Raw genomic sequence first — 27371 nt, forward strand, 5'->3', positions numbered from 1 at the left:
TCGAATTTTAACCACTGAATTTGTGGATGCGAATTTGGAAAGTGAAATAAAATGGACCGAAATTTGCCTGTTTTGCCTGTCGAATCGTATTTTTAAACAGATTGAATATTTTGGAAGTGAATTCTGGAAGGTGAATATGAATTACTGAATTTTTAATTATGAAAATGTTTGAGAAATATTTTTAATTGAAATATTCACAACTTAAATAAACAACTATGTTAAATTTCAAGACCTAAAAATGCAAGCCCTGGAAATACAAGGCATTAAAATGCAAGCACTGTTAATGCAATGCATTGTTTTTGCAGTTAGTGCAATTCAACATGCTTTTTTTGTTTCAAAGACATATGGCATTATTTTGCTTCCATACGCTCCACTCCTCGCTTACTGATATCAGAAACACCGCTCCGCGGCTAAAGTATTTCAGTATGTTTGAAATATCCAGTGTTGGGGGTAATATATTAAAAAGTAACGCAAGTTACGTAATCAGATTACTTTTTTCAAGTAACTAGTAAAGTAACGCATTACTTTTTAAATTTACAAGAGAATATCTGATGTCTTTGCTTCTGACCTTCGATGATCCAGTTCAACCATAATAATAAGCAAAAATGACTCTAGACAAACATTTGTGTGTCTTTTTTTATTGCTGAAGTGTGTTGAAATTTCTTCTTCTGCATTCTACTGGGATCGCTGCATTTCTTACAGATTTCTATTGAAATCAGATAGACCTACAGATGAAGTAGCACTGTAAGATTACATTTGTTTGAATGCATTATTGAGAGAGCGATTGCGTGTGAATAAGAGTAGTACCTGTTTAAATCATGCTTTCACCTGAAAATATTCCCAGACAGCACACATACAAAATTCCATCGGCACGATGTCCCTCAGGGAGCGTTTGCTAATCGGGAAGATGTCGCCGCGACGTCGGCCTCTGATCGCAAATGCTGCCCGGCCGATGTTGGGACGATGCAGCTGTAAATACCGGCTGCTCTGCGTGGGCGAGGTTCACCGGCGTTTTGCTCATCGTTACGGACCACCCGCGGCAGCCTCCGCTGGTTTATAATAAAACAATACACCACTCTCAATAACTGTCACACTGTGGACTGTTGATTGTGGTTTCTACCTCTGTGTCCATATTTGGTTATTCCTGTTCTCATTATTAGTTAATCACCTCATTGTGCTCACCTGTCTGCCCTCCTTATCTGCCCTATATCAGTTCCTGTGGATTGTGTTCTAGTTTGTCGGTTATTGTGAATTGTGCGCGTGCGTTCAACGTTATTAAAAGGTAAGTTAAACTCTTTTCAATCCATTTTGTATTGTTACGATGTTGGTAACATGTAAAAGAACAATGTTTATTCTTTCTCCGAGATACCCAGTTTATTTGTCAGTAAAACTGATGCAAAACAGCATTTTTTCATTTTGAACAGCCATTTACAGTTGCCGTCATCTGAAGTCTTTGTGAGTGTTGGCGTCATCTGAAGTCTAAACAAGTGAGGCTGGATCCAATCTGGAGCTGGCCTAATCTCTAGTAACTTTGGGATGGGCATCCTGAGATAGAAACAAGAAATCAAAAAGAGAAAGTTTAGCATAGCAGCTTTTCATATTATTTCAGACAAAGTATTATTTATGTCATCACATATAACTGGAGTGCATGCTATCAGATGTGTTGTGTGAATACTTGGCTAAAAATATGTATTTTAATCTAATTTTAAGCTAAAAAGAGTGTGTCTGAGCCCCAAACATTATCAAGAAGGCTATTTCAAAGTAAAATACCAAAAAGCTCTTTCCTTTAGTGGACTGTGATAAATCCTTGGTATTATCAATAGTCCAGAATTTTGTGACCTCATTACAGGCCAAGCACCATAGCTGCTGCTGCCCCATTTGTGCTTATTTTGCTATATTTATCGGATTTAATCACAAGGTGGTGTAATATGCGCACACCCAAAAACTTTAGGCAGGTGCTCAATCACATGAAACACTTCCCCTATCAATAAACCGAAATCGGCACACTGCCACTAATGCTCTCAAAAATCAATTTATTGATCAAGTGTTTCATGTGATCCCTTAGTAAATGTATTATTTGGAGAACAGGCAGTCTCTTTAGAATGGACTACACATGCCACCATATCATTTAAGTGGGTGGAACATCATAACTGCAATTTACACTACCGTTCAAAAGTTTGGGGTCAGTAAGATTTTTTTTACATCTTTTGCTCACCAAGGCTGCATTTATTTAGTCAAAATTAAGTAAAAACCGTAATATTGTGAAATGTTATTACAATTTAACACAACCGTTTTCTATGTGAATATATTGTGAAATGTAATTTATTTCTGTGATCAAAGCTAAATTTTCATTACTCCAGTCTTCAGTGTTCCATGATCCTTCAGAAATAATTCTGATATGCTGATTTGCTGCTCACGAAACATTTCTGATTATCAGTGTCTTATTATCAATTATCAAAAGTCAGAGCAAACATTTTTGTTCATCACTTTTTATTCATCAAAGAATCCTGAAAAATTAAGCAGCAAAGCTGTTTTCAACATTGATAATAATCAGAAATGTTTCTTGAGCAGCAAATCAGCATATTAGAATGCTTTCTGTAGGATGATGTGACACTGAAGACTGGCGTAATGATGCTGAAAATTCAGCTTTACCATCACCGGAATAAATTACTTCTCTAAATATATTCAAATATAAAACAGTTATTTTAAATTGTTTTCATTTCATACATTAAGCTGTGGTGGGCATAAGAGACTTTCAAAAACAAAAAATCATACCAACCCCAAACTTATGAAACAGTAGTGTATGCTTGAGATTTTACTTGCTAGTCCTACGGTTTGCCTTCAGTGTTCCATGATCCTTCAGAAATAATTCTGATATGCTGATTTGCTGCTCACGAAACATTTCTGATTATTATCAGTGTCTTATTATCAATTATCAAAAGTCAGAGCAAACATTTTTGTTCATCACTTTTTGTTCATCAAAGAATCCTGAAAAATTAAGCAGCAAAGCTGTTTTCAACATTGATAATAATCAGAAATGTTTCTTGAGCAGCAAATCAGCATATTAGAATGCTTTCTGTAGGATGATGTGACACTGAAGACTGGCGTAATGATGCTGAAAATTCAGCTTTACCATCACCGGAATAAATTACTTCTCTAAATATATTCAAATATAAAACAGTTATTTTAAATTGTTTTCATTTCATACATTAAGCTGTGGTGGGCATAAGAGACTTTCAAAAACAAAAAAATCATACCAACCCCAAACTTATGAAACAGTAGTGTATGCTTGAGATTTTACTTGCTAGTCCTACGGTTTATAGCATCTTTGAGAGCAGGCCATCAGCACTGAAGAATCTAGGTACAAAACAAGCAATTTGACACCGAGCCAACAATATTTCACGAGTTCGCACTAACATATAATGTGATTGAGCAATTAGTAGCATATTTGGCGTGCTGTCCAGAGGGAGGGCTCCGAGCTCGGGTTAAAGCCCGAACCCAGAGAACTCCCCAAAAGAAGCTAATGGCATGAGACCGCAGCCGGAGAGAAAATTGTAAGTAGCCCCCAAAAATATGCGTGCCGTGAAGAAAAGTAGGGTGTGCGAGGAGGCGGCAGGGCAACTGGGAAGGGTCGTGCGGTGCATGAACAGGAGCTGCGGCTCTTCGCGTCGGATGGCAAGCCCTACCTGTCGCCGAATGAGGAGCACGATACTGAATAAGCCTTGAAACTCGAAACAACAGATGGAGGGCAAGATCAAATTAAGCAGGGCACTGCAGCGGCAGTATCAAATTAAGCAGGGCACTGCAGCGGCAGTCTCAAATTGAGCAGGGCACTGCAGCGGCAGTCTCAAATTAAGCAGGGCACTGCAGCGGCAGTATGAAATGAGCAGGGCACTGCAGCGGCAGTATGAAATGAGCAGGGCACTGCGGCGGCAGTATCAAATGAATGGGAGCACTGCGGCGGCAGTATCAAATAAGCATGGCACTGCAGCGGCAGTATCAAATTTCATTGAACTCCGAGTTAGATGGGCTTTCTTTGTGTGAAAATTATTGGTCCTGATATAGCTCTTGAAGGTGTCCGATGACCATCGACCGAGAGCTTGGATCTGCTGCTGTGAGAGGCCTTTTTGAGCTGCTGTAGTTGCTGCCCCGATTTGGAAGGAGTGGCTGGAAAATCTTTCTACGGGTATGCCTGATTGGACGAGGGTGAGCTTTAGATGTTTTTGAAACCAAAAACATGTGACTGGGTGGTTACGGTCATCGACAAAAATTGGGTCAAGAGGGGGATGTAGACTGTGAGCTTCTGAATTGTAGGTAAGAAAAAAAGGGCCTGATACAGTTGGATTGGTGACGGGAGGTTGACAATGTCAACTTGGTGACCTCTTTTTCCTAATCTGATTTACTTTGATGAAATAGGAGTTAGTTTTGCTGTCCAGCACGGAAAGGTCTGAGAAAATTGGATGGAGCTTGGGGTCAAATATAAGTTGTTGTGAATTCCAAGCATCTCAGGAAACCAAAAAAAAAACCCAGTATGAACATTGCGTCGAGTGTACGAGCAGTATGATGTGAGTGGTACCCTGTGCGGAGATTGTGGATATATTTAGAAAGAATGTCTAAAGTTGTCAGTTGTGTAGCGTCCGGGCTTGGAGGATGAGAGCGCTGAATCCCTTTGATCAAAATAGATGGTTGAGAGTTGCTTATTTCAGGAGAGGGGGCGCCGTAGATTAATTTGTGAAAAAATAAATAAATTAGATGCCACTTAGATAACCTTTGATGGACCGGGCTTGGAGGTTCTTATGGTTTTAAGGTAGGAAACGAAAGATGTGATCGAGAGGAGGGAGGAATCAGGAAATGGCAGGTTGTACGAGAGGTGGAAAGCTTTAAAGCATCTCCAAGCAGTTAGATAAGATTGGATGGTTCTGGGTGAAACTGCTTGGAGGATCGAACCGAGTTACGCGTTGAGGAAAGGTTTTAAGGGATGTGTTATGGGAATACGAGTTGCAAATAGTGAGGGACTGGGGTTGGCGATGGGTCTGCCTCCGGAGCCAGCGCTCTGAATTTCTGCGAGAATCTAAGACTTGATGGTATTAGGCACAGGAGGCGGTTCCTGAGCTGCAGCATTCGGTGGGGTAGGTAGTGGGACTGCTGTGAAGGAAGTGTACTGAGGTTTAGATTGGAGAGAAGGGTTAGAAGAAAGATAAGGAGGGGCTGTAACCTTTTGCGGAGGCAGCCTCACGCACGGATTAGCCTCTGGTGCTTAGTGAAGCACGTAGAAGGAAATGAGGCAGGAGGCCAGTAAGCTTGCGTTGCTGGCTGATGATGCCCTGCTTGGATGTCTGCAGCAGGGGCTGCTGGACATTGATAGGGAAAGGGAGTAGCGGAAGGGTAAGAGTAAGGTGGCTGAGCGTGAATGGCTAGCGGAGGCAGCCTCACGCTAAGGTAGCCGGAGGTAGAAGGAAGGGAGTGGGAAGGATAGGAGTTTGGGTAGCCACGCCAGCGGTTGACGTTGCGTGCGGCAGTGTAGCTGAAGGCGCCACAGTGATTGGTTGAGAAGAGGAGTGAGGCAATGCAGTGTGGGGAGCAGCCGAGTCTGGGGCGCGGCCCAGGCTTGCTGATGGCCTGCTGCATCTTGAAGCTCGAGGGGAGCCAGAACTTGATCTGGAAGACAACGTCATTTTGAATGAAATAGGGAGCTATGAGGAAGAGGAGCATGGGCTGCAATTGTCAGCAGAGGCAGCCTGACGTTTAAATCGGCCTGTTATGGGAGCTGGAGGCCACTGAAAAGAAAAAAAGGGTCAGTAGAAACAGATGGAAAAGCCTGAGATGTGTGGGCTTGAGTTGCAAGCGTAATCAGCTTTGTGCTTGTTTCAGCTGCTGTAGGCCACTGGGAGGGAGTGGGGTTTGTGACATCCTGAAGAGCCTATGCAGCCTGCACAGCTTGCAGAGGCAGCCTCACGCTAGCGTGTGCTATGGGAGCTGGAGACCACTGAAAAGAAAGAGGTTAGAAGTGGCAGGAGAAATATGACGACTTTGACAACATTTAAAAAGTGATAAAATGACGAAAAGACATGCTTTTCCTCTTAACCACACAAAAAGTAGTAAGTATTGAAACAGCTAGCCAGCCAAGGAGCACATCAGCTGGTAGAGACTTGGAGAGAAGTGCCTAGCAGTATGCACAATGCATGCGAATTAGGTTGCTAGTTGCACTTGTTCAATAATAATAATAAGTTTCTTTATGATGCACCTATAATTGATTAATTTAGGTACACTGTTGAACTTTTTTTCTCAAATCAATATTTTTTCCATCTTATCTGTCTATCCGAGTACAATGTGTAATTGAAAATACAAGTAAAATGCTAGTGAAAATTAATACAGAAAATTTGAGTCATTTCATTGTGTTCTACGCAGTTTTGTGTCATGGTTACAAAAATGACATCAACATCCATAATGTCATCACGTCGTTTAACAGCTTTTAACAACAAACGACCTACCTTTAGCGACTTTACCTAAAAATTTAATTTGCAACACGGCCTGCGTCGTTAGCGGAGGCAGCCTCGCGCTAGCGACTTCCACGAGAGCTGGAGGCCTGGCTACATGCGGGGCTGCGGCCGGAAGAGCTGCGGTGAAAAGTTGAGCTGAAGCGGGAAGCGAATGAGGTTTTGCTGCGGTGAGAACTGGGGTGTGGCCGAGGCTTGTTTGAGGCCTGCCGCTGCGACCCAAAGCTCGAGGAGAGCCGGGTCTTGTGCAGGACGATGGTGGTGTCGAGCGAGGTAAGTTCTGGGCTTTGCTCGATCTATTGGCCACCTTGGCTAATTTGCAGGGTGAAGAATAGATCGTACAGATCCGCTTTGTTTACCCTCCGCGAGAATGGTTCGTCGGAATAAATCAGCGTTTGCTTCAGGCTTAAATATTATCCACTTTCCGATCGGATGATATATTGGCATGGCCGAATGATACGAGGATGTCGGGGAAGAAGTTGGAAGTCTCGCCGGTGGAGGCAAGGTAAAGCCTCGGCGTTGTGGAGAGCGTGTGGTCGAGCAGAGCGGAGGCCGCGATGAAGCCTGGTGCTCGGCGGCGGTGACTGGCGAAAAAGGAGTGAGCCTTGGGCCGGCAGATTGCGACGGAGGATACGAAAGATCCCCAGTACAGGTCTCGTCGTTGTACGGAAAAAGTTGAGTCTGTGATATAATGGCTAAAGGAGCAAAACCGAATGCTGGAAAACTGTCGTGGAACTGAGGCAAGTTGGCTGTATATATATATATATATACCTATTGTGCTTGTTAAGGTGATTAGCTGACGAGCTCCACCTTGGCCAGACTGATTGATTATGTGATGTGCTCCTCCCGAACCTTGTTAATAAAACATCATTTAGTATGCAGTTCCTGGTTTATTAGAAGGAAACAAGAGCAGAGCGAAAATGCAGATGAAAGAATAATATACAATAACATATACATAATATACAACTAATACTACTAATAATAATATAATCTTAAGATAACAGAATCTCTGTTTTTAGATTTAGGTCGAGTGTCACTTACGTTTTGATGTCAAGGCCTTCTTAAAATTACTGAAATTAATATTAATATATATATATATATATTACAGTGTTGGGGAAAGTTACTTTTTAAAAGTAATGCATTACAATATTGCGTTACTCCATAAAAAAGTAACTAATTAAGGTACTTAGTTACTTTTTATGGAAAGTAATGCGTTACGTTACTTTCGCGTTACTTTTTAAATCTGGACAGGGCTTGCTTGTTTGTTTTTAAAATAAAAAAATGATATACACAAGTGCTATGATATCTGATATAATAATATGATATGATGCTATGATATATAATATAATCTTAAGATAACAGAATCTATGTTTTTAGTTTTAGGTCGAGTACGTTTCGATGTCAAGGCCTTCTTAAAATGATATATATATAATTTTGCCAAAGGAAATAACAGATGCATGGGGATATAGGTGAAATATATATTAACTCGCGAGACTAGCATATCTCAGAGGCGCACGCACTGAGCATACGTGCTACATCATCCGCCGGAACGGCTTCCGCGTATGACTGATACCGGAAGTGAGAGAAAAGTGTTTATTACGTTTGAAATATGGATATTTTTCTTACAAAAACACATGGATTCGCTACAGGAGGCCTTTATTCACCCCCCGGATGGCAAATATAAAAGCCTTTTCACACCAAAAGCGAAATGAATACACCTCAGGCTGAAGAGAAAGTAAAATTACGTCCATACAGTAGAATGCAGAAGAAGAAATTTCAACACACTTCAGCAATAAAAAAAGACACACAAATGTTTGTCTAGAGTATACAGGGGGCCTTTATTCATCCCCCGGAACCGTCTGCGGCACGTTTTATTATGGATGCACGCGCTTTATTTGACGACTTGTGGACTGTTCAACTGCAACACCCGCTGACAGCAATAATAGAGCTTGGAATAGCAAGGACAATTTTTAATATAACTCCTACTGGATTCGTCTGAAAGAAGAAAGTCATATACACCTAGGATGCTTCGAGGGTGAGTAAAACACAAGCTAATTTTCATTTTTGGGTGAACTAACCCTTTAAGTATACAGAACTTTAAGGCTTAATATAATTTAAAGGGATGAGTTATAAAAAAATTCACCCCCCTCACAGTTGTCATGAAGGGCAAAATTAGCTATATAGACCAAAACCACTTTTTGTACCAGGCTGTAAAAAAATTTTCTGCTGTAAAGTTGGGCATTTTAACATGGGGAGTCTATGGAACTGACTCCTTTTTGGAGCCAGCCTCAAGTGGCCAGTTGATGAATTGCAGTTTTAGTTACATCCGTGTTGGTTTCACGAGAGAGACCGGAAGGTTGCCGCTTGGTCAGCTCCAAGCTTCAAACACGCCCTCCATCACGTGTCGATGCTGACGGCCCATGTGAATGCAACGTAATTGCTGACACTTGCCTACACTAGATTCGAGTGTCATGTCAAAAGCAAATAAAGCCCATTATAATCACGGATGCTGCCTACACTTGATACAGTATACAGATACACATTCAGTTTCTGATGTATTCCACACACTTGAGTCTGTCAACAAAAGGACAAATATGGAAGAATAAGGGGCCGTTCACATGCCGTGTCTTTTGCACGCATGTTATTTCAAGTGTAGACACGCGCTGCAACGTGCTTGTTTTTTTTTTTTCAGGCATGTCTATGGCGTAGCGAGATGAAAACATTTAAACTTTTCAGAATGCCGCAAGTGCACCGCAGGTCATGTGACAAGAACTAACCAATCAGCTTCACCCTTATTTTGACAACACTGAAAGCTCAGCCAAGATGGAGGAACTGCAATACATTTGGTCAAGATGCAGTCCCTACCAATAGTGAAAAAAAAAAAAAATTTCCCACATAAATTCAGATGACAAATTCACCCAACTCATTACGAGATTTTTCCGTTTATACCAGCTGCACTGTGATTGGCTGGATTACTTTCACCTTGTCAGTGCATTGCACACACTACAGGATCATATGGTGATGATATCAAACAGGTTTAATAATATTGCAGCATCTGTGACTGCTCAAGACCTACTCAGATCATGTCGCTGACCTGCTCATTCTTAATGAGCATTGGTATTACAGGTATTTACAGGTTTTTCATCTGCTAAAATCTATTGCAGATATAGATATTCATACATGTGTAGAACTTAGTTGCAGGCACAGTCTGTCAGGGTTTGGGGTGTAGGGATGAGGCGAGGACTCAATTTGCAGGAAGAATAGGGCTTTTTATTAATAATAAAACAAAACAAATAAAAACTACACCGTAGGGGAAACAGACTGGCAACTTGACAGGCTGGGCAGGACAAGGCAAGACAGGACCAGGACACAACCAGGGAACATACAACAACAAACTGGCACAGGACTGCAAACACAAGGAGAATAAATAGGGAGCAAACAAGGCAGGTAACAAGAGAGGACAGGTGGGGCAAATGAACCAATAATCAAGTAACAAGGTGGGCGGGGTTAGACAATAGACATGAGAGCACATGGCACAGGGAAACAAACAAGAAAAAACATGTGCTCACACAAAACAAAAACACAAGCACATGGCCAGCAAAACAATCACAAGCCATGTCCTTGTTCAAAACAACACACGAACACGCAGCGAACACTCATAAGTGTGTTCACACAAAACATGACAACATGAAAGCACACAGCCCATGAAAAAAACAAGCTGCATGCGACACAGCACAAGACAAAACATAACATGAAAGCACACGGCCAAACACGAACCGAACCGGTTCACCAAATCGGACTGAATTGTTCAAAACCGTTTGCATCTCAAGTCAGCACTGATCCACAATTTTCTAAAGTTTCTCACTTTCAGACATGCCTTACAGTCCCTACGACTCGAAATAAACCAATATCCCCGAGTATATGTTACTCCTGTAACTCCAACAGCATTGAAACTTGCTGTGCAGACTGACGCCTGTTTCAAGCCTGTTTCACACATACTCCTTCTGCAGTGCGTATGCGTTGCTTTTTTTTACGCACCCATGTTAACCGATTAGAGCATTCACACTGCATGCGGTTGCACTCCGTCATTACGTTCCAGGAGTGGCGCGTTTGCAGCAGTCTATTTTTGCTGTCCCCTCAGACAGCACGTTAAATATGCATAACCATTACTCCGTCTGATCATATGTAAGTGTGAACTCGTGAAATGTAAAACGTCCAACACGGGACTGCTTGTCGGGTCGGTATCTCTATCACAACAACATTTCACAAACACTCCCCATTTAAGAGCATACAGATGCCTAGTAGAAGGTGCATGAGACTCAGTGAGTGTGTCAAGCACATGGGAAGGCAGGGCGCTTAGCCCCTATAAGACCCCTGAAGCAACCACACATGAAGGCTCCACAGCTCTGGGCTGGGGTGCCATATCATGCCGTTCGCTGGAGACAGCAGGTCCCTCCTGAGGAGAATTCGCCAAAGGGGAGCCACCAGCATCTCCCTTAGGTATAGAAACTGATGCAGCTGTGTGTGACCACAATGCACATACAACCCGAGGTCCATGCTCTCCACGGGACTCAAGTTTTCAGCCACAACTGCAGTGCCCGCATGTGCAGAAGACCCAGGTGGCAAACTGATGAGGCTGACGCCATAAATCCCAGAAGCCTCTGAAAATCCCTCAAGGGAACAGACGTCGAAAGCGGCGCAGAGCTGATTAAATGGATTGCTATGCACTCTTGAGAGAGCGGTGCTCGCATCTCTACCGAGTCGAAACACACCCAGATATGTAATAGACTGGCTTGGGGTGAACATGCCCTTCTGCATATTCACACGCAGCCCTAGGGACTCCAGATGGTGAAGCAGCTTGTCTGTATGACTGATCAGCACATCTCATGAATAGGCCAATTGTCCTGACAGTTTAGAATGTGCTTGCTCTGAGAGGGGAAAGCGCTGCATCCATGCCCTTCGAGAACTGAGTAATGGTATGCTGTGCCCTCGAAAGCAAACCTCATAAAGCATCTGTGGTGCGGTGCTATCTGAATATGGAAGTATGCATATTTCAGATCTACGGATGCAAACCAGTCCCCGGTGAACCTCTTGTCTCAAAACAGGGGCATTTTGAGGCAATGTCGGTGACGGAACAAAAAGAGCTGTTCCTTCCTCATCCTATCGATATGGCATTACTCGCCCTGCCTCAGAGCAGCACAGAGCAACTGTCTGTGCCTGTTATGGCCTCGCAGTGTTATCCTCCACGAGCCGTTTCCCCACTAGCACGTTAAGCCTTGCCGGGGCAAAGTCTGTCACCGTGCGTAGATCTTTCACAGTGTCCGCGTCCATGTCGCCGCTGTCCAGAGAATGCAGGAGCTTGGTTTGAAAAAACTGCAGCACCACCATCATGTGCAGCCCAGATGCTGCTCGACCAGCGGAAGTGTAAGCCTTGTCAGCGAGGTAGGCAGTCAGACTTCAAGTCTTAGAAGACAGGCAAAGGTCTGTGCCAAACATGGCAGAGGAAGGGCACAGATGTGCAGCCTCAGTTTCCTCGTCAGGGGGCATGTGCACATAACTGTGGGCCCCTGCAACGTCCACGTGGTAAAATATGGTCTGAGTGGAAGAGTGGATGCGCACCGACTGGGGTGCAGACCACGACTTCACCTGCTCATGAGCAATGATTCTCCGAGTCCTCCGAGTCCCCTTTATAAAGGTTACCAAATGCTAAGACTAGGTCTCAGCTCCTAAATTGTTAGAGTGCTGGAGAGGTCTCTTGACTTAGTTAGGAGTAACAAGATGGCATTCCTCAAGGCCAAATGACATCTGTGACGGTGGGGGCGGGGACGAAGGCTCTCATCAGCAAAAAGGACTGGGGAAAGCCCAGAGGGTAGGAAAGGGAGGTGAGGGAAGGGAAGGCCCACAAGGCCATGAGCAATGATTCTCCGAGTCCTCCGAGTCCCCTTTATAAAGGTTACCAAATGCTAAGACTAGGTCTCAGCTCCTAAATTGTTAGAGTGCTGGAGAGGTCTCTTGACTTAGTTAGGAGTAACAAGATGGCAACAGTGAGGAGGAGATCATGCCCTTTCCTAAAACAAAAGAATGTGTTTGAATTATATGATGACAGGGATTTGATAAAACGATACAGGCTTGATCGTCAAGGTATTCTTTTTGTTACTGACCAAGTCAGAAATTCAATACCTTCTGCCACACTAAGAAACAATGCTTTAACAGCAGAAATGAAAGTCATAATGACTCGTCATAACTGAATGCATTTTTTGGCGACTGGAAAAATGCAGCAATGCACCAGTGATGACTGGGCCTCCACAGGGCCTTAAATAGTACTATTGCAGCTCTAACCACACCAAATATAGTAAGGCAGTTTATTGACTTCCCAACTGACCTTGAAACTATACAGCAATAGCAAGTGGCTTTTATGTGGATTGCGGCCTTCCCTGGAGTTGTTGGAGCCATTGATAGCACTCATGTTCGCATTATTGCTCCAACAGTAAATGAGGAGACATACATAAATAGAAAAGGATTCCACAGCATCAATGTTCAAGTTGTGTTTGATGCCAGTTACAAGATCCTGGATCTTGTGCCAAAATGGATAGGGTCAACACATGATGCTCAGGTTGTTTCCCAGAGTGGCCTCACAGGGTTATTTGAACAAAATTATGTTCGCCCTGGATGAAAGTAGTTAAAGTGATGGTGACCCATAGTGCTCTGCATTTATCCCATCCAAAGTGCACACATACAGCAGTGAACACACACACACCGTGAACACGCACCCGGAGCAGTGGGCAGCCATTTATGCTGTGGCGCCCGGGGAGCAGTTGGGGGTTCGGTGCCTTGCTCAAGGGCACCTCAGTCGTGGTATTGAAGGTGGGAGAGAGCGCTGTACATTCACTCCCCCCACCTACAATCCCTGCCGGTATGAGACTCGAACCCGCAACCTTTGGGTTACGAGTCCGACTTTCTAACCATTAGGCCACGACTTCCCCACTTGTTTTGTTTTTAGCATTGTTTTTTTTTTCTTAGTCACCTGCTGAGCGACTCAGGATACCCTTTAAAACGCTGGCTTCTCACCACTTACAGCAGGGACTGCTTTGCTAACTTACATTTTGGGTAAGCAAAACTTGTAGACAATAAGTAACAACACACAAATTTGTCATCACACCATTTTATTTGCAAAAATATGTACAATCAGGAACGTGCACAGACATTTTAAGGGGGAAGGTGCTCAAGTGGAAAAAAGGGCACTTCACATTTATTGTAATTTTTTCTAAACAAAAGGTTAAATATATAAACACCACTCTGACTTACCAATTTATTTTAATTCCCTCACACTCACCCAATTGTTTCATTTTTCAACAGATGTCTACAAAATAATCAGTTCACAATGCTGTTATAATTACACTTACTGTACCATGCACACACACACACACAAACAGAAACACGCACACGTAATACATATAGGCTATTCATTTTTTTTAATTTTTTTAAATCAGCAGGAAAAAAGGGCACTTTCTCTCGAGGAAGAAAAAGGGCAGGTGCTCAAGCCCCCTTTGATGTCTATGTGTGCACGTGCCTGTGAAAAATCATTGACTATTCTTTAATCTTTTCAGTTTTAGTGCGTAATATTCAGTTTTCATTTCCAGCACCTTTATTTGTAAATTGAGCTTTCTTCTTTTAAGAGACTCTTGCACTCTGCGCAAACCCTGTGTCTAGTGAGGGAGAAGTCTCATCTGGAGGACACGGGGAGATGTCCTGAGATGATACAGGAGAAGATGCGTCAGATGGACCGGCTCCAGCATCATCCACACTATATTAACATGCAGAAAATATTAAAGAGTGCAAACATGTTTATTGAATCCGATGTGTATTTTTTTTCCCATGTCCATAAATTAAAGTAATTTAAGTCAAGTTATAGAAAAGGCTAACACATTATTACACGTATCATTTTCTTCTTACCATCTCTTTAACTCCTTCAATTTGAGCAGTGCAGGGTCTGGGGCATCTGCAAAACCACAAATGGAAGGACTGGCCTTTCCCACTATCTCCTCTATTATCTCAGCGATCTTAGACAGAGGATTACTTGGAGGGCCTCTACCTATTTGACAAGAACTCAGCTGCTGACCACATGGAAACAGTCATTTAATATAAAAAAGGGTTTAGTAAGCCTAAAATAAAATGTACCAGTGGCTCACATGCTTTCTTTGTATGCTGCAATTTCCTTGCGTGCTGTTGCCAAAACATTGTACCACCTTTTCTCACAATCCTCTGCTGAACGTCTTGTCCGATACATTTTTGGAAGGATTTTGTCCTTGTTAAAGTTGGACTGAATTTTCCTCTTATCGCCTCCTTCCATTTAAGGACTGACTGTACCAGAAGTAGATTTTCTTCTTTGGACCAGTTTGGTTTTCTTTTTGAATCCATTTTTAATGGTTTGCAACTTTCTTCTCTTTCCTTTTATATACAACTTGTGAGTGCAATTTAGAATGTTGTGATTCAGCTTAATTAATTACATAACATCACATTTGTCCATTTAATTGTGTTGAAACTCATAATTAAGACTATGCAACATTTTGTAAAATAAATGCATGCACTTATTTGTAATATTTTTGCACATAATGCAAAATTATTTTTTTAAATAAATTTAAATATTAAAATAATTATAAAGTAATTGTAATTGTAAGGCTCACTATTGGCTGATTCAAAGGTTGAGGGTCCTCATCATTGTAGTCCTTAGTTCACAATACTTAAGGACCATTTCAGTCAGCACTTAAGAATCAGTCTTAGACTTTGCTGAAAGTTGCTTTTTGCTTCTTTATAAAAGTCTCCTACTTTTAGACAAGTTCTACTTTTTACTAAGAATTTTTTGACTCTTATAAATCAAAGCTTAAGACTATTTTTTTTAAACATTTCTGAGAAGTTTTATATATACAGGCCCAGATCTAAATTTTAAAAAAAGTGCTGTACAAGAGCTGCATATGAATAATGATAGAGAGAGATGGAGAGAGAACTTCACTCACTGTTGGTCCTTCATGATGTGGTGTAACATAATTTAAATATAAAAATAGGGGAAATGAGCATGCACAATTAAATGTCCAATATTGATATATATATTCAGTATTGACTGATTGACTGTATTAACATTTGACAATAGGATAGGCAAATTGATATATTTATGATATAAAGTGTGCATCCCTACAAGACAGATTTTGTAAAGTTGTGAGGTGTAGTTTTGTTTTACCTGAAGGTTTGGCCACAACCCTCAAAGTCGTCTCGACACTTGATTTTGTCACTAGATTTAGTGACTTCCTCGCCCCTTTTGATACTTTTTTCAAAAAGCTAGCAACAAAATCAATTTCTTGGACAAACCTTGTCTAGATTCCAAGACTCTCCCACTGATCTATATTTATATTTATATAGATCAGTGATCTCGCTATTATGAGGTAATCTAGCAACATTTAGCAACTGTTTTAGCTACTTTCATTTGAAAGCAGTTGGCAACACTGGTCAGTGTTTTTTCCCCCGTATTTTTATGGTTTAAAGGGATCATATGATGCGATTTCAAGTTTTCCTTTCTCTTTGGAGTGTTACAAGCTCTTGGTGCATAAAGAAGATCATGTGGGGTCATTAAAAAAAAAAACTCCACACATCACTTTTGGCCACTGTTGTGTTCGTTGGGGTTAGTGCCTCAATATTTAAGACCCTCACCACCGGTGAATTGCTGCATTTTTCCAATTTTTCAGCCCCAAAAAAATGTAATTACTACTTTCATTTCTGCAGTTAGAGCACTGATTTGTAGAGTGGAAGAAGTTATTAAATTTCTTACTTGGTCAGTTACAAAAATAATTGATTATCTTGACGATTCAGTTTGTATCATTTTATCAACTCCATATCATCATATAACTCCAATACGTCATATCTTCATTGACAAGTGTGTGTCTCCTCCTCTTTGCTGCCATCTTGTTACTCCTAACTAGGTTAGGAGACCTCTCCAGCTCTCTTAAATAATTTAGGAGCTGAGACCTAGTCCTAACACTTAGGAACCTTTATGAATCACACTTATTCTTAAGTGTAGAAATAAGAGTAAAATGACATCATTCTTAGAATTTTGACAATTTTATTCTGAGAGGCTTTATACATACGCCCTATGAGCAGTAAAATCAGGCTTAAAAGATTTCTTATCCTATGACTCTATCCTATGATTACAGCCTTCATCTGTCAGCTGAAATGTCTGATCGTTTTTCTTTTTTTTTGTTGGCCCCTGAGAGTTATAAATGTATTAAACTAAAAGTAAGTTTCCTAAGAATGACTTGTTCTCCATATGTAAAAATCTGTGAAGTGTTTGGATAATGCACTTTAAAGAAATGATTACTGAAAGAAATTAAAGAAAATTAAAGAAAATTACTGTTATCTTTTTTTACTGTTACTTTAATAAATCTCAATGGCAACACTGTTCAAGATATCCAAAATTCGTTTGCAATTTTGCATCTTCAGTATCTTGGCATCATGTTGACAAAGTTTGGTGTGGATTGCATGATTCTCCTAGGAGGAGTATGCATTAATTCACAGCCTGATTTTTCCAAAAATCCACATTCAAATCAAAATAGTCGACTTCCTGTAGGTTGTAGCTAATGGCTGTAAATTAGAAAGTTGTGCGGCTTGATGAGAACAATATATGTACTAAGTTTGGTGATTGTAGAAAAAACTATAGAGTACCTCCTCCATGCCCATTTCTGAGATTTTGTCAGTGTCTAACTCTCATTAATACTGATGTGTGTGTCGAGTTTCATGAAATTCTAAGCATGTTAAGTGCCTTAAAAATGCCTGAAATTAATATTCAAGTTTGACACGTTGTCATGGCAACAGTATTTAAGATATCAAGAATCCCTTCGCAATTTTACATCTGTCGTGTTCTGACATTAATCTGATGAAGTTTGAAGCAAATTGAGTAAAAATAAGAGGCTGATTTCAAAGCATTTGGAAAGTGACACACTTCCTGCTGCCAGTTGGTGGTGCTATAACTTTGACGCCTAACAGTCACATCTATGTGATCAGCCTCATACAATGAACAAACTGCTGAAGTTTAATCAAAATCAGACACTGTATGGCAAAGTTATTAGACACTTCTTTTTAGTGACTTATTAGTCACGTTTCTCATTTCTCGCCATTTAAAATTTGTTGCCTCACCACAGTCACACCGTTCGAAATATCAAAACTCCCTTTGCAGTTTAGCATCCCCAATGTCTCGGATGAAAACCCTAGGAGAAGTATATCCAATTCCAGAGAATGCGTTTTTCACAAAACCCTGAATAGCTGATTTCTTGTTGAGGGGAGCTAATGACATGCAGTGCAAGTTGTTTGGCTGGATGAGATCTACATGTGTACTGAGTTTCATGTATATGTGCAAGTATGCATGAGATATGGACCACCGGATTCCAGGGGACCCTGTAGAGCCCCTCTGCCCAGCCCTAATGGCCACAGATTCCAACGTGTGTGCCGAGTTTTTGAGCATATTAAGGGCCCCAAAAAGCCCCGAATGATTGAATAATAATAATAATAATAATAATAATAATAATCCTTAGGGGAACAATAAAGCCCTGTGCCCCTAGTTGCTTGGGCCCTAATAATTAAGATTAAATTCTAATAATCTGAAATAAATGCCTAAGAAGTCTTATTTTACCTTTAAGGTAAACAAGCAATTACCAGCAAAACATGTGATGTCTCCAGATTGTAAACTACACACTTAAAAAGCAAACATAGGAGAAATAATGAAAATGTTTACTGTAATTTTTTTAATCAAAGCTTTATTGTACTTATATATAGGCAAGATTCCTTTAGCATTTGTGGTGCAAATGAACATTTCTATTTCAACATGCATTAATGTTACAGATTATTGTCATTGCCGGTTAAGCTTACACATTTTCATAAAACCTGCAAAATCATGTGATTATATTATAATCTTTAAAAAAATATATTTGTCGTTTACTTTCAATTCTTAAAATTAGCCATTTTAAATTTGAAAAAAAAAAAAAAGCAAGTCAGTACATAGATATTTCTATGATTATATATTTAATATTTAAAAGGCATTAAAGTTAATGAAAAGATAAAACATCATCTTGGTTGTTAAACACGGTTACATACTGTTAAATACTTAGTGCTCATGCAGCAAAAACCAATAATGCTGGCGCTTCTCTTTTATGTTTGGCTTTCCGTTTTTATTTAAGATACCATTCGCTTAAGCAAGTTTGGTTTTTTTTTCTTTTTCTGAGCAATCTTCTTTTCATACTCACGTTTGGATGCTGTTTTATGTGTTGAGAAAGTTTGAGGGAACTTCTGCGCCTTTAGTCCAACTGGTAAAAACCAGCGTGTGCGATAAAACAGCCGACACGAAAATCTGAAATGAACTGAAGTATGAGAGCGGAAGCAAGCAAAAAATGTTGCTTGGAGAGAAACAACCAACGTAAGGCAGAAAACGCCTCTCACATGTACTTCTCAGTGGGAAATCCTTGAAAGAAAAGTTAAGATTTGACAATGAAGTTTACAAATAGGGTCACAATAACGTAATATACAAATGAATTAATAAAAACAAATAATCGATGTCAGCATTTTTACTCATAAACTAAGTCTACATAGCATTGAAACATTAATAAAAATATTGGCTTTTCAGTACAGACGTTTATTCACATAAAACACAGGCCTTTGGACACTACACTAATGTACTTATCAGCAGTGTAACATAAATGAGGCTTGAACTTTCCATTGTTAACCAGATAAATTACCAAATGTCATTCGTATTGTTTATACACTTAGCAGACTTTCATGCTTTTACATTTATCAATACTCTTTCCACCCTCAGTATTGCCAGTAAACATGCATTCACATTGGGTTTTTTCAGTAATATACATAAAATGTTTATTACTGCTGACACTGCATTTGGCAGGAAATTCCTTTATACACACTCATAAGCAATACACAGTCATAAGAAACAAAGAGACACTTTTTTTTAATTATTATTATTATTTTATTTTAAAGCAAAAAGAACAAAAGGAATTCTTTCCTCCCCCCCAAAAAGGAGAACAAAACAAGGAAAAATTTGAAACCGCACAATACCTTTTGAATTCATTTTTTAAATTTAAAATTCCAATATATAATATTTAGCTGGGTTTTTTTTTTTGTGATTTAATGATATTTACTTGCCATTAAACATTTATAGAAACATTCTGGAACACATAAAGGGCAGGAAGGTGGAGCTTAGCTCTAAAAGCGATGATGTCACAATAGCCACTATCCAATCAGGGGGAGGCACGAAGGAGACTAGTGTGTGTGTGTGTGGTAAGGCGTTGTACAACATGGCCGTTTCGAGTAAGAACACACTAATCCGCACATCCTACATCTTATTTTTTTCTTCCATCATTACAACTGGTTTCTCGTGGTAGTGAATATATTTGATGGAGAAGTGCTTTGACTTATTAAATGGTGCATCAGTTCAGAAGCAGGAGTCTGGGCCTTCTGTTCCAGTAGATCAGATACAGAAGTGTGCGTGTGTGTGAGAGAGAGGGAAAAAAATGCTATTCTAGTTTATTCTATTCCACTACTCTTCTGTAAAAGTACAGGTAGCCCAGGTCCTTAGGTGGTTTCTCAGAGGCACAAACTTTCTGATCGTTAAAGATTACCCACCTGAAAGAAGCAAAGAGTGACAATGAATACATTAATACTGAGAAAAAGTGATACTGCTGTACAAGAGCTCCATATGAATAATGATGGAGAGAGAGAGGTGCCCACTGATGGATAGAGAACTTCACTCACTGTTGGTCCTTCTTGATGTGGCAGACATAATGACCACACATTGTGCTCGTTCCCATGTGACTGATGAACGCAAAAAGCTCATACTCTTCAGGACAAAAGAATAGGAAAGATGTGAATCGTTAGAAGAGAACAAAATATTTATAACATTTACAAAAATCACCATTTAATAAATACCACAGAAACACACACTTCCTGTTCCATCACGGACACGCGGTCCTGGAGGAGGTTCCCGACTGGCTTCACTTCCTCCTTCTGAGCGTCCACCCTCAGACACATCCATGGACTCCAGATCATCCAGATGAGAGAAGATCCAGTCCACAGCTCGCTCTAGAACATTATTCTACAAACACAGAAATTGACAAATAGGATTGGAATCTCTTAAAGAAATCATTAATTAACAAAATGGCATGTGAAAGGAAGCACAAAGCATTTGTAACATACTGATTTGTAGCATGCTGAACCTTAGCAGGTTTAAATTTCTATTTATATTATGAAGTTTACAGATTTTGCTACCTGTTACCAAAATTTAGGACCATGATTTGTGTCACTTAAATGCGTTTAAAGCAATAAATATTAACTAGAAAATCTCAGTCATGCCACTTCCTGGGTGTCATAATTTTTAAATAAATATAAAAAAATTAAAAAAATTATACTGAGGTAAAACCATTGTACCAATCGGGTTGCATGCGAAATGGGTACAATATACTGTGGGTATCAGGTCTATGCATCAATAAATATTTTTGTATCACTCTGGTTAAGAGAGACAGAGTGACGTGTCTCACCGTGGCTCTGAGAGCGCGAGTGGCCTGGTCTCGACTGAATCCCATAGAAACAATGGTTGCTAGGTGTTCCTCAGGTAGACTCTCTGTAGGTGTGGTGCCAGGAGCAGAACTAGATCCAGCCAACACTAAAGGTGCGGAGAAATCTGCAGAAGTTCACATAGAGAATATTACTGGAAATCTGCATCCTACTTTTAATCCTCTTCACAGCTGACACTCATTGATGAATGTATTTACCAGGGTCTTCCATGTGTCCCATCACCCAGTTCATTGCAGCATCAATGCCAGTATTGCCTGTGTAGTACACGGCCTTCCGGCAGGCCTCCAGAGGAAAACCCATCTCACACAGCTGAGACACTGTAGAGTCATCCAATACCGGAGCTGAGAGACATGCACAGATAGAGAGAGAGTGCTCTACAGACATGTTTCAATAATTACATTGACTGAATGCTAATGAAAATTGTATTAATTAAAAATTAAACCAATGCTTAAAGGAATAGTTAACCCAAAAATTTGTTAAAAATGTTTTCCCCCTCAGATAACCCAAGAGGAACATGAGTTTATTTCTTCATCGAAATAGATTTGGAGAAATTTAGCATAGATCACTTGCTCACCAATGGATCCTCTTCAGCGAATGGGTGCCACCAAAATGAGAGCTCATACAGCTGATAAAAACATTAGTATAATCCAAAACATGACTCCAGTCCATCAATTAACATCTTGTGTAATGAAAAGCAGCAAAATTTTAAGAAACAAATCCATCAAGATGTTTTTTTTATCTTTTCAGTGGAAAAAGTAATCTCATCTGAATCAGGAAAGAAATATGCACAGAACAATCACCATTTAAAAGTGAAAACAGTTCTAGCCAATATGTTGGTAGATTTTGTTGTGAGAGGACAACAGGAGATGGACTTTTTCACTGGATGAAGCATTATTATGGACAGCTATTTTGGCCAGAAGCAATGGTTTAAAATTAAAATGCCTTAATGATGGATTTGTTTCTTATAAACACGCCGCTATTCACTTCATAAGATGTTAATTGATGGACTGGAGTCGTGTGGATTACCGTGATGTTTTTATCAGTAGATTGAACTCATTCTGACGGCACCCATATACTGCAGGGTGGGCAAGTGATGTAATGCTAAGTAAATATCTCCAAATCTGATCAGATGAAGAGGGGAGAGTACATTTTCAGCAAATTTTCATTTTAAGGTGAACTATTCCTTTAAATCCAAAATAAATTACATTTAATTGAAAACTAAATATTAAGACTAACTAAGGCAGCATGAGTATCATTTATATAGGAGCAAATAAAAACACGTTTACATTAAACTAAAACAAATGAATATAATAAAATTAAATTAAAAGACACTAAACAAAGAAGAAAGCAAAGGAAAAAGAAAGAATGAAAGACAGGCTCAAGTGGCAGACAGATGAGGTCAGAAAGAAAAGAAAAGACAGACTGACACAGCAGTGGGGAGTAGAGAGAGTCGTCCTCCTCGTTGCCGTGGAAACCCAGGATACCTTTAACCTCCACATCAGGGGTCATGAGAGGAGGTGGAGCCACCTCTGGCAGAAGCTCCTCCCCTGGCTGCTGTCCCATGGCAAGGAGCGCGCTCAGATCCAGTTTGTCAGGAACATTAATGCTCACATCTATTAAAATTATTACAAGAGTATATTAGTATTCAAACTAGGGCTGTCAACCAATTAACAGAACAATTTAAAATTATATAATTAATTGTGCAAAATGAAAAAGTTACATTATCAAACAGCCAAAAAATATATAATTAACCTAATTTTTTAGGAACCCAATCCAAGCCGAAGGTGAATTTCTTAATTTGGATGACAAGATGGTCAGGAAATGAAGCAAAGCGAGTGGTCCTAAGAGACATAGAGATATAAAGATACTATTACACACGGAAGAAAATCAAAGACTAATTGAGAATTAAACGAATATTATTACTTTGTGGCAGTGGTTTTGGCTTGCACTGCAGAGCTCCAGAAATCTGTGAGTGTTTCCGGTTCGCTAAGAGCAGCCAAACAGGCAGCAAATGGAATTTGAGCACGTGGTGCAGCAAAGGGAGGGGCTCCAGATGACTCCACCTCCTCCCGGCGACGTTCTGCTTCTTGTAGCTCCTCTGATAAACAGAAAGAGAAGATGATAAATGAGAGGAAGGATAAATCGGAATTGATGCACAGAAGCATAGTATGGGTGTCTAACCCATATTAGTTGCCTGGTCCATGGGAACAGGCAGCTGGACTATGTAGTCTACTCGTTGGGTATATTTGGCCTTTTGTGACTGCTGGCATACAATCTTCTCCTCCACTAGGAAGCGGAAAGCTTCTGAGGGATTCATGCCAGACCGACAGTTCCTCTGGACAACATTAAAAAAAAAGGCAAAATGAGTGAATGCAAAAGTAAATGGTGTAAAACAGAGACTGCAAGAGAATGTCATCATCATTACCTCCACCATATTTATAAAGTGAAGAAGAAACTCCTGCGCATCCTGCTGCCGATTGGTAGAGAACTCCGGGTGGCCTCGTCCAACCAGAGCTTTGAACATGCGAGGTGCTATGCCAACCTGGTCACCCTGTACAAAGAAAATCAGATTTAGAAATGGCTTTTCCTGAACATGAGCAGAATCAATTTCTGTATTTTCCTGCAAAAACTGTCAGATTCCATACCAAAATGATTAATGAAAGATATAAACAATATCTCATATAATATAAATATATAATATAAACAAATAATCTTTCATGAATGAAACCCGATGTTTGTGTACATACCCTGGGTTCAGTGGAGGAATTGGGGTCATCCCCGGGGTCAGGGGCCGGCTTAGAGTACTCTCCTGACAGAAGGCCATAGCCCAGCTTTGCTCTGATATTAAAGAGTGGAAATGAAGGAAGAAAGATACAAATTTCGATTACTTAATAAAATCGTTATGGTGTTTAAGCTCTTTGAAACAACCGAAGCAGATACTCATGTTTTTTCCCTCTTTCTTTCAGGTAGCAGGGAGAATTGATGTATGGCGACCTCTGCTGGATATATGATATTACTGAAGCCCCTTCAGTATCATCATTAACGGGACTAAAGAGTTCAGCCTGAAATTAAAATTCTGTCTCCATTTTGTCACTCATGTTGTTCAAAACCTGTATGAAACTCTTTCTACTGTGGAACATGAAACTGTTCATGAACACTGAAACTGAAAAGACGCTGTCAATCTCCAAATATGACAAAAAAGCAATATAAAAGTGGTTCATAAAACTTGTACTGCTCTATACTCCTGGTCTTCTTAAGTCATGCAAGGGCTTTGTGTGAGGAACAGACCATTATTTGTATATTTTCAAACATTGGGCATTAAGACGTATTTGACATTAGTGATTAAAAAATGCCCTGCATTGTTTAACCAAATATGGCTTGCCAAGTTTAAATATGTGGAAGTGCGAATGAGATTTGAAAGCTACTGAAGAGTGCAACATTTTTGGGGTGAACGATCCCTTTTAAACTAAACACACTGATATTTTAAAGTATGTGTGCATTTGAGAGTTTGTGGGACAGGTACTCACACTTGAGTCTTAAAATCCTGGGTAGGGTCACTGGGCGCCTCATTAAAGATCTTGTCGATGATGGAAACGTATCTGAGTATCAATGAGTGTGAGAGGAAACAAGATACATTTAGAGATTTTATTTCTGCAGCAATAGTTCCATATAAACATATAAATATATATATATAAACATGTCTAATACACACTTACACCACTTGTGGAGTCAGTAAGATTTTTTTAAATGTTTTTGAAAGAAGTCTCTTATTCTCACCAAGGCTGCATTTATCTGAACAAAGTAGTATTATGAAATATAACAATTTAAAGTAACTGATTTCTACTTTAATATATTTTTAATAATTTAAAATTTAAATAATAATTTAAATAATTTAATTTACTAAAATGTAAATATTTAAAAATTTAACTTGATTTGAGTTTTCAGCAGCCATTACTCAGTGTCACATGATCCTTCAGAAATTATTCTAATATACTGATTTGGTGCTCAAGAAACATTTCTTATTATCAATGTTGCAAATTGTTGTGCTGCTGAATATTTATTTGTTTTATTTTAAATAATATTCAGTGTTTTTAATAATAATATAATTAATAATAATAGCATTTTTTCAATCTCTTGATTGAATAAAAAGTTCAAAATAACAGCATTTATTTGAAACAAATCTTCTGTAACATTGTCTTTAATGCCTCTTTTGACCAATTTAATGATGAATAAAGGTGTTCATTTCTTTTTTTTTTAAATATCTTACTGATCCCAAATCTTTGAACAGTAGTGATTATGGATATGTTTTATATGCTCATATCTCTGGCTGAAATATTACTGCACCAACATAACAAAAACTCTAGAACCACACACAGGTTGACAAACATTCTGAGAAGCACTGACTTGGTCTGGAAGTCTGGGATGGTGAAGAGCACTTGCATGACAGAGTTGAGGTAGCAGCTGTTTCCCAGGTTCTTCATTCCAGTGAGCCCCGGGCCCCATAGGGGTCTCAGAGTGGTACCTGACTCCTGAATCACCTCCCACTCTCCCACACGCTGGTTCACTGCGATCTCCAGCTCAGTCATGGTTCTTTCCGTCTAACAAAAAGAGAGGGACACACTAAAAAACAGCTTCTTAAACACTTTAAGAATGAAAGCCCATCTAGTAGAGATTTTTGGGATGACAGTACCTTTTCCATAGTCATCATATCAATGCCAAAGTGAGAAAGGTGTTCTGGAAGCTTAAAATCTAGTACCATATCATCTTCGTCATATGAATAGACATCTGCAAAGACACATACATCACACAACGTCATCATAAATATAGCCCTAGTTAACCGTAAAGCAGACATAACGGTACTGGCTTAAAGCATACAACGTCAGCATGATTTAAGTAGATTCCAGCAGATTTTGTGAGACAATCTCACCTGCTCCGTCAGGTGTTATTGTGCCGAGTTTGACAGCCAGTGGGTATCCAGTCTGCTGGTAGTGCAGGAGGGCGTGGTTATTCCCCCCTGAGCCATCAAAATATCTCCGCCCACAAAAAACCTTTCCATCTGTCAGATTCATCCACAGGTTTTCCTGTAGGTCACAGACCTCACACTTCCAACCACTGAAAGAAAGATGGAAGTATGTAAATATAAACAATCACTTACTCTAACTTCCTCCTAGGATCATGTTTTCAGAGCTTAGCTGTACATATCAAATGTGTCTATAACATTCACACATGTATATACCAAGGAGGGATTTTGACCCCATTGTCGAGTTGTTTAAGTTCAGCTGCGTGTTTTGACTCCTGTCGCACTTCTCCGTCCCACTGCTGCACCTGCAAAGTGTGCGACACTGAGTCTGCTGCCTGCAGCCCCGCCATCGACAGAGACACCTGCAAGGGTGAACGACACCAACACAGTCAATCAAAGTCTGCTCTGTTATAAAGTTTAGCATCCACTTAATTATGACTATATATTTATTTATTATTACATAGTGAAAAATCATGTGAAAAGATTTCATAATAAAATGACTCACCCTTTCCCGAACAACATCTGGCATGGAGGCTAGATCATCTGATGTCACTTCCTGTCGGTCTGGGAACAGAACCACCTTGACCTCTTCGTCATACTGCTCCTGCTCAACATCAAATCCACCCTCAATCCCTGCAAGAAACACATACAACCTTTTCAGCTTTTTACGTTTCACAAAATAAACTTACTAACAACACACAACTGGGAAAATTAACATGTTCTAAAATATGTAGCAAAGATTGAGGGCTAAAGAATGCAGGGGCTTACCAATGGCTAGTCTTGTGGGCTTCTTTTTTGGAGGGTCACCTGATCCAGAATTGTTATCATCCTCCTTCCGATACACAGACAGGGTTAGTCTATATTTGCCATAAATCAGCACTTAAAGGGATAGTTCACCCAAAAATGAAAATTGTCATTAATTACTCACCCTCATGTCGTTTCAAACCCGTAAAACCTTCCTTCATCTTCGGCACACGAATTAAGATATTTTTGATGGAATCTGAGAGCTGTCTGACCCTCCCATAGACAGCAACGCAACTGAAATGTTTCCAAGTCCAGAAACGTAGCAAGGAGATCTGTAAAATAATCCATGTGACATCAGTGGTTCATCCGCAATTTTACAAAGCTACGAGAATATTTTTGTGCGCAAAAGAAAAAAAATAATGACTTTATTCAACAATTTGTCTCCTCCATGTCAGGTGCCATTTTGGAGAGTATCAGCTGGACGTAAACAA

General features: G+C 39.9%; 1 protein-coding gene and 1 long non-coding RNA gene across 7 annotated transcripts in view; one reads left to right on the top strand and one right to left on the bottom strand.

Moving 5' to 3' along the window:
* The first annotated feature begins 1116 nt into the window (after positions 1-1116).
* Positions 1117-14251, top strand: LOC107744309 (uncharacterized). 2 transcript variants are annotated; one of them, XR_001640468.1, is made up of 4 exons: positions 1240-1282; positions 1425-1487; positions 13518-13604; positions 14174-14251. It is a non-coding gene; the product is annotated as an uncharacterized LOC107744309 (long non-coding RNA). The 2 variants fall into 2 exon arrangements; XR_001640467.1 differs by lacking the exon at positions 1425-1487 and having other exon boundaries at positions 1117-1282.
* A 5644-nt stretch (positions 14252-19895) lies between these two features.
* Positions 19896-27371, bottom strand: part of LOC107744279 (ubiquitin carboxyl-terminal hydrolase 5) — a 9717-nt gene continuing 2241 nt past the window's right edge. For 2 of the 5 annotated variants that reach the window (XM_016557825.1, XM_016557823.1), the window contains 18 exons: positions 26905-26968; positions 26642-26769; positions 26353-26498; positions 26044-26228; positions 25807-25901; positions 25521-25714; positions 24644-24715; positions 23864-23954; positions 23542-23667; positions 23298-23451; positions 23040-23214; positions 22869-22957; positions 22544-22729; positions 21314-21457; positions 21080-21222; positions 20487-20637; positions 20298-20382; positions 19896-20168 (listed from right to left, as the gene is read on the bottom strand). In XM_016557825.1, coding sequence (XP_016413311.1) covers positions 20075-20168; positions 20298-20382; positions 20487-20637; positions 21080-21222; positions 21314-21457; positions 22544-22729; positions 22869-22957; positions 23040-23214; positions 23298-23451; positions 23542-23667; positions 23864-23954; positions 24644-24715; positions 25521-25714; positions 25807-25901; positions 26044-26228; positions 26353-26498; positions 26642-26769; positions 26905-26968 — 2322 coding nt within the window. In that variant the 3' untranslated portion in view covers positions 19896-20074. Of the gene's footprint in view, positions 20169-20297; positions 20383-20486; positions 20638-21079; positions 21223-21313; positions 21458-22543; positions 22730-22868; positions 22958-23039; positions 23215-23297; positions 23452-23541; positions 23668-23863; positions 23955-24643; positions 24716-25520; positions 25715-25806; positions 25902-26043; positions 26229-26352; positions 26499-26641; positions 26770-26904; positions 26972-27371 lie in introns of all 5 variants that reach the window. The other 3 variants (XM_016557824.1, XM_016557822.1, XM_016557826.1) reach the window with 2 other exon arrangements.

Source organism: Sinocyclocheilus rhinocerous, unplaced genomic scaffold, assembly GCF_001515625.1.
Source record: "Sinocyclocheilus rhinocerous isolate Xijiao unplaced genomic scaffold, SAMN03320098_v1.1 scaffold137, whole genome shotgun sequence".
NCBI classification, from domain to species: Eukaryota; Metazoa; Chordata; class Actinopteri; order Cypriniformes; family Cyprinidae; genus Sinocyclocheilus; species Sinocyclocheilus rhinocerous.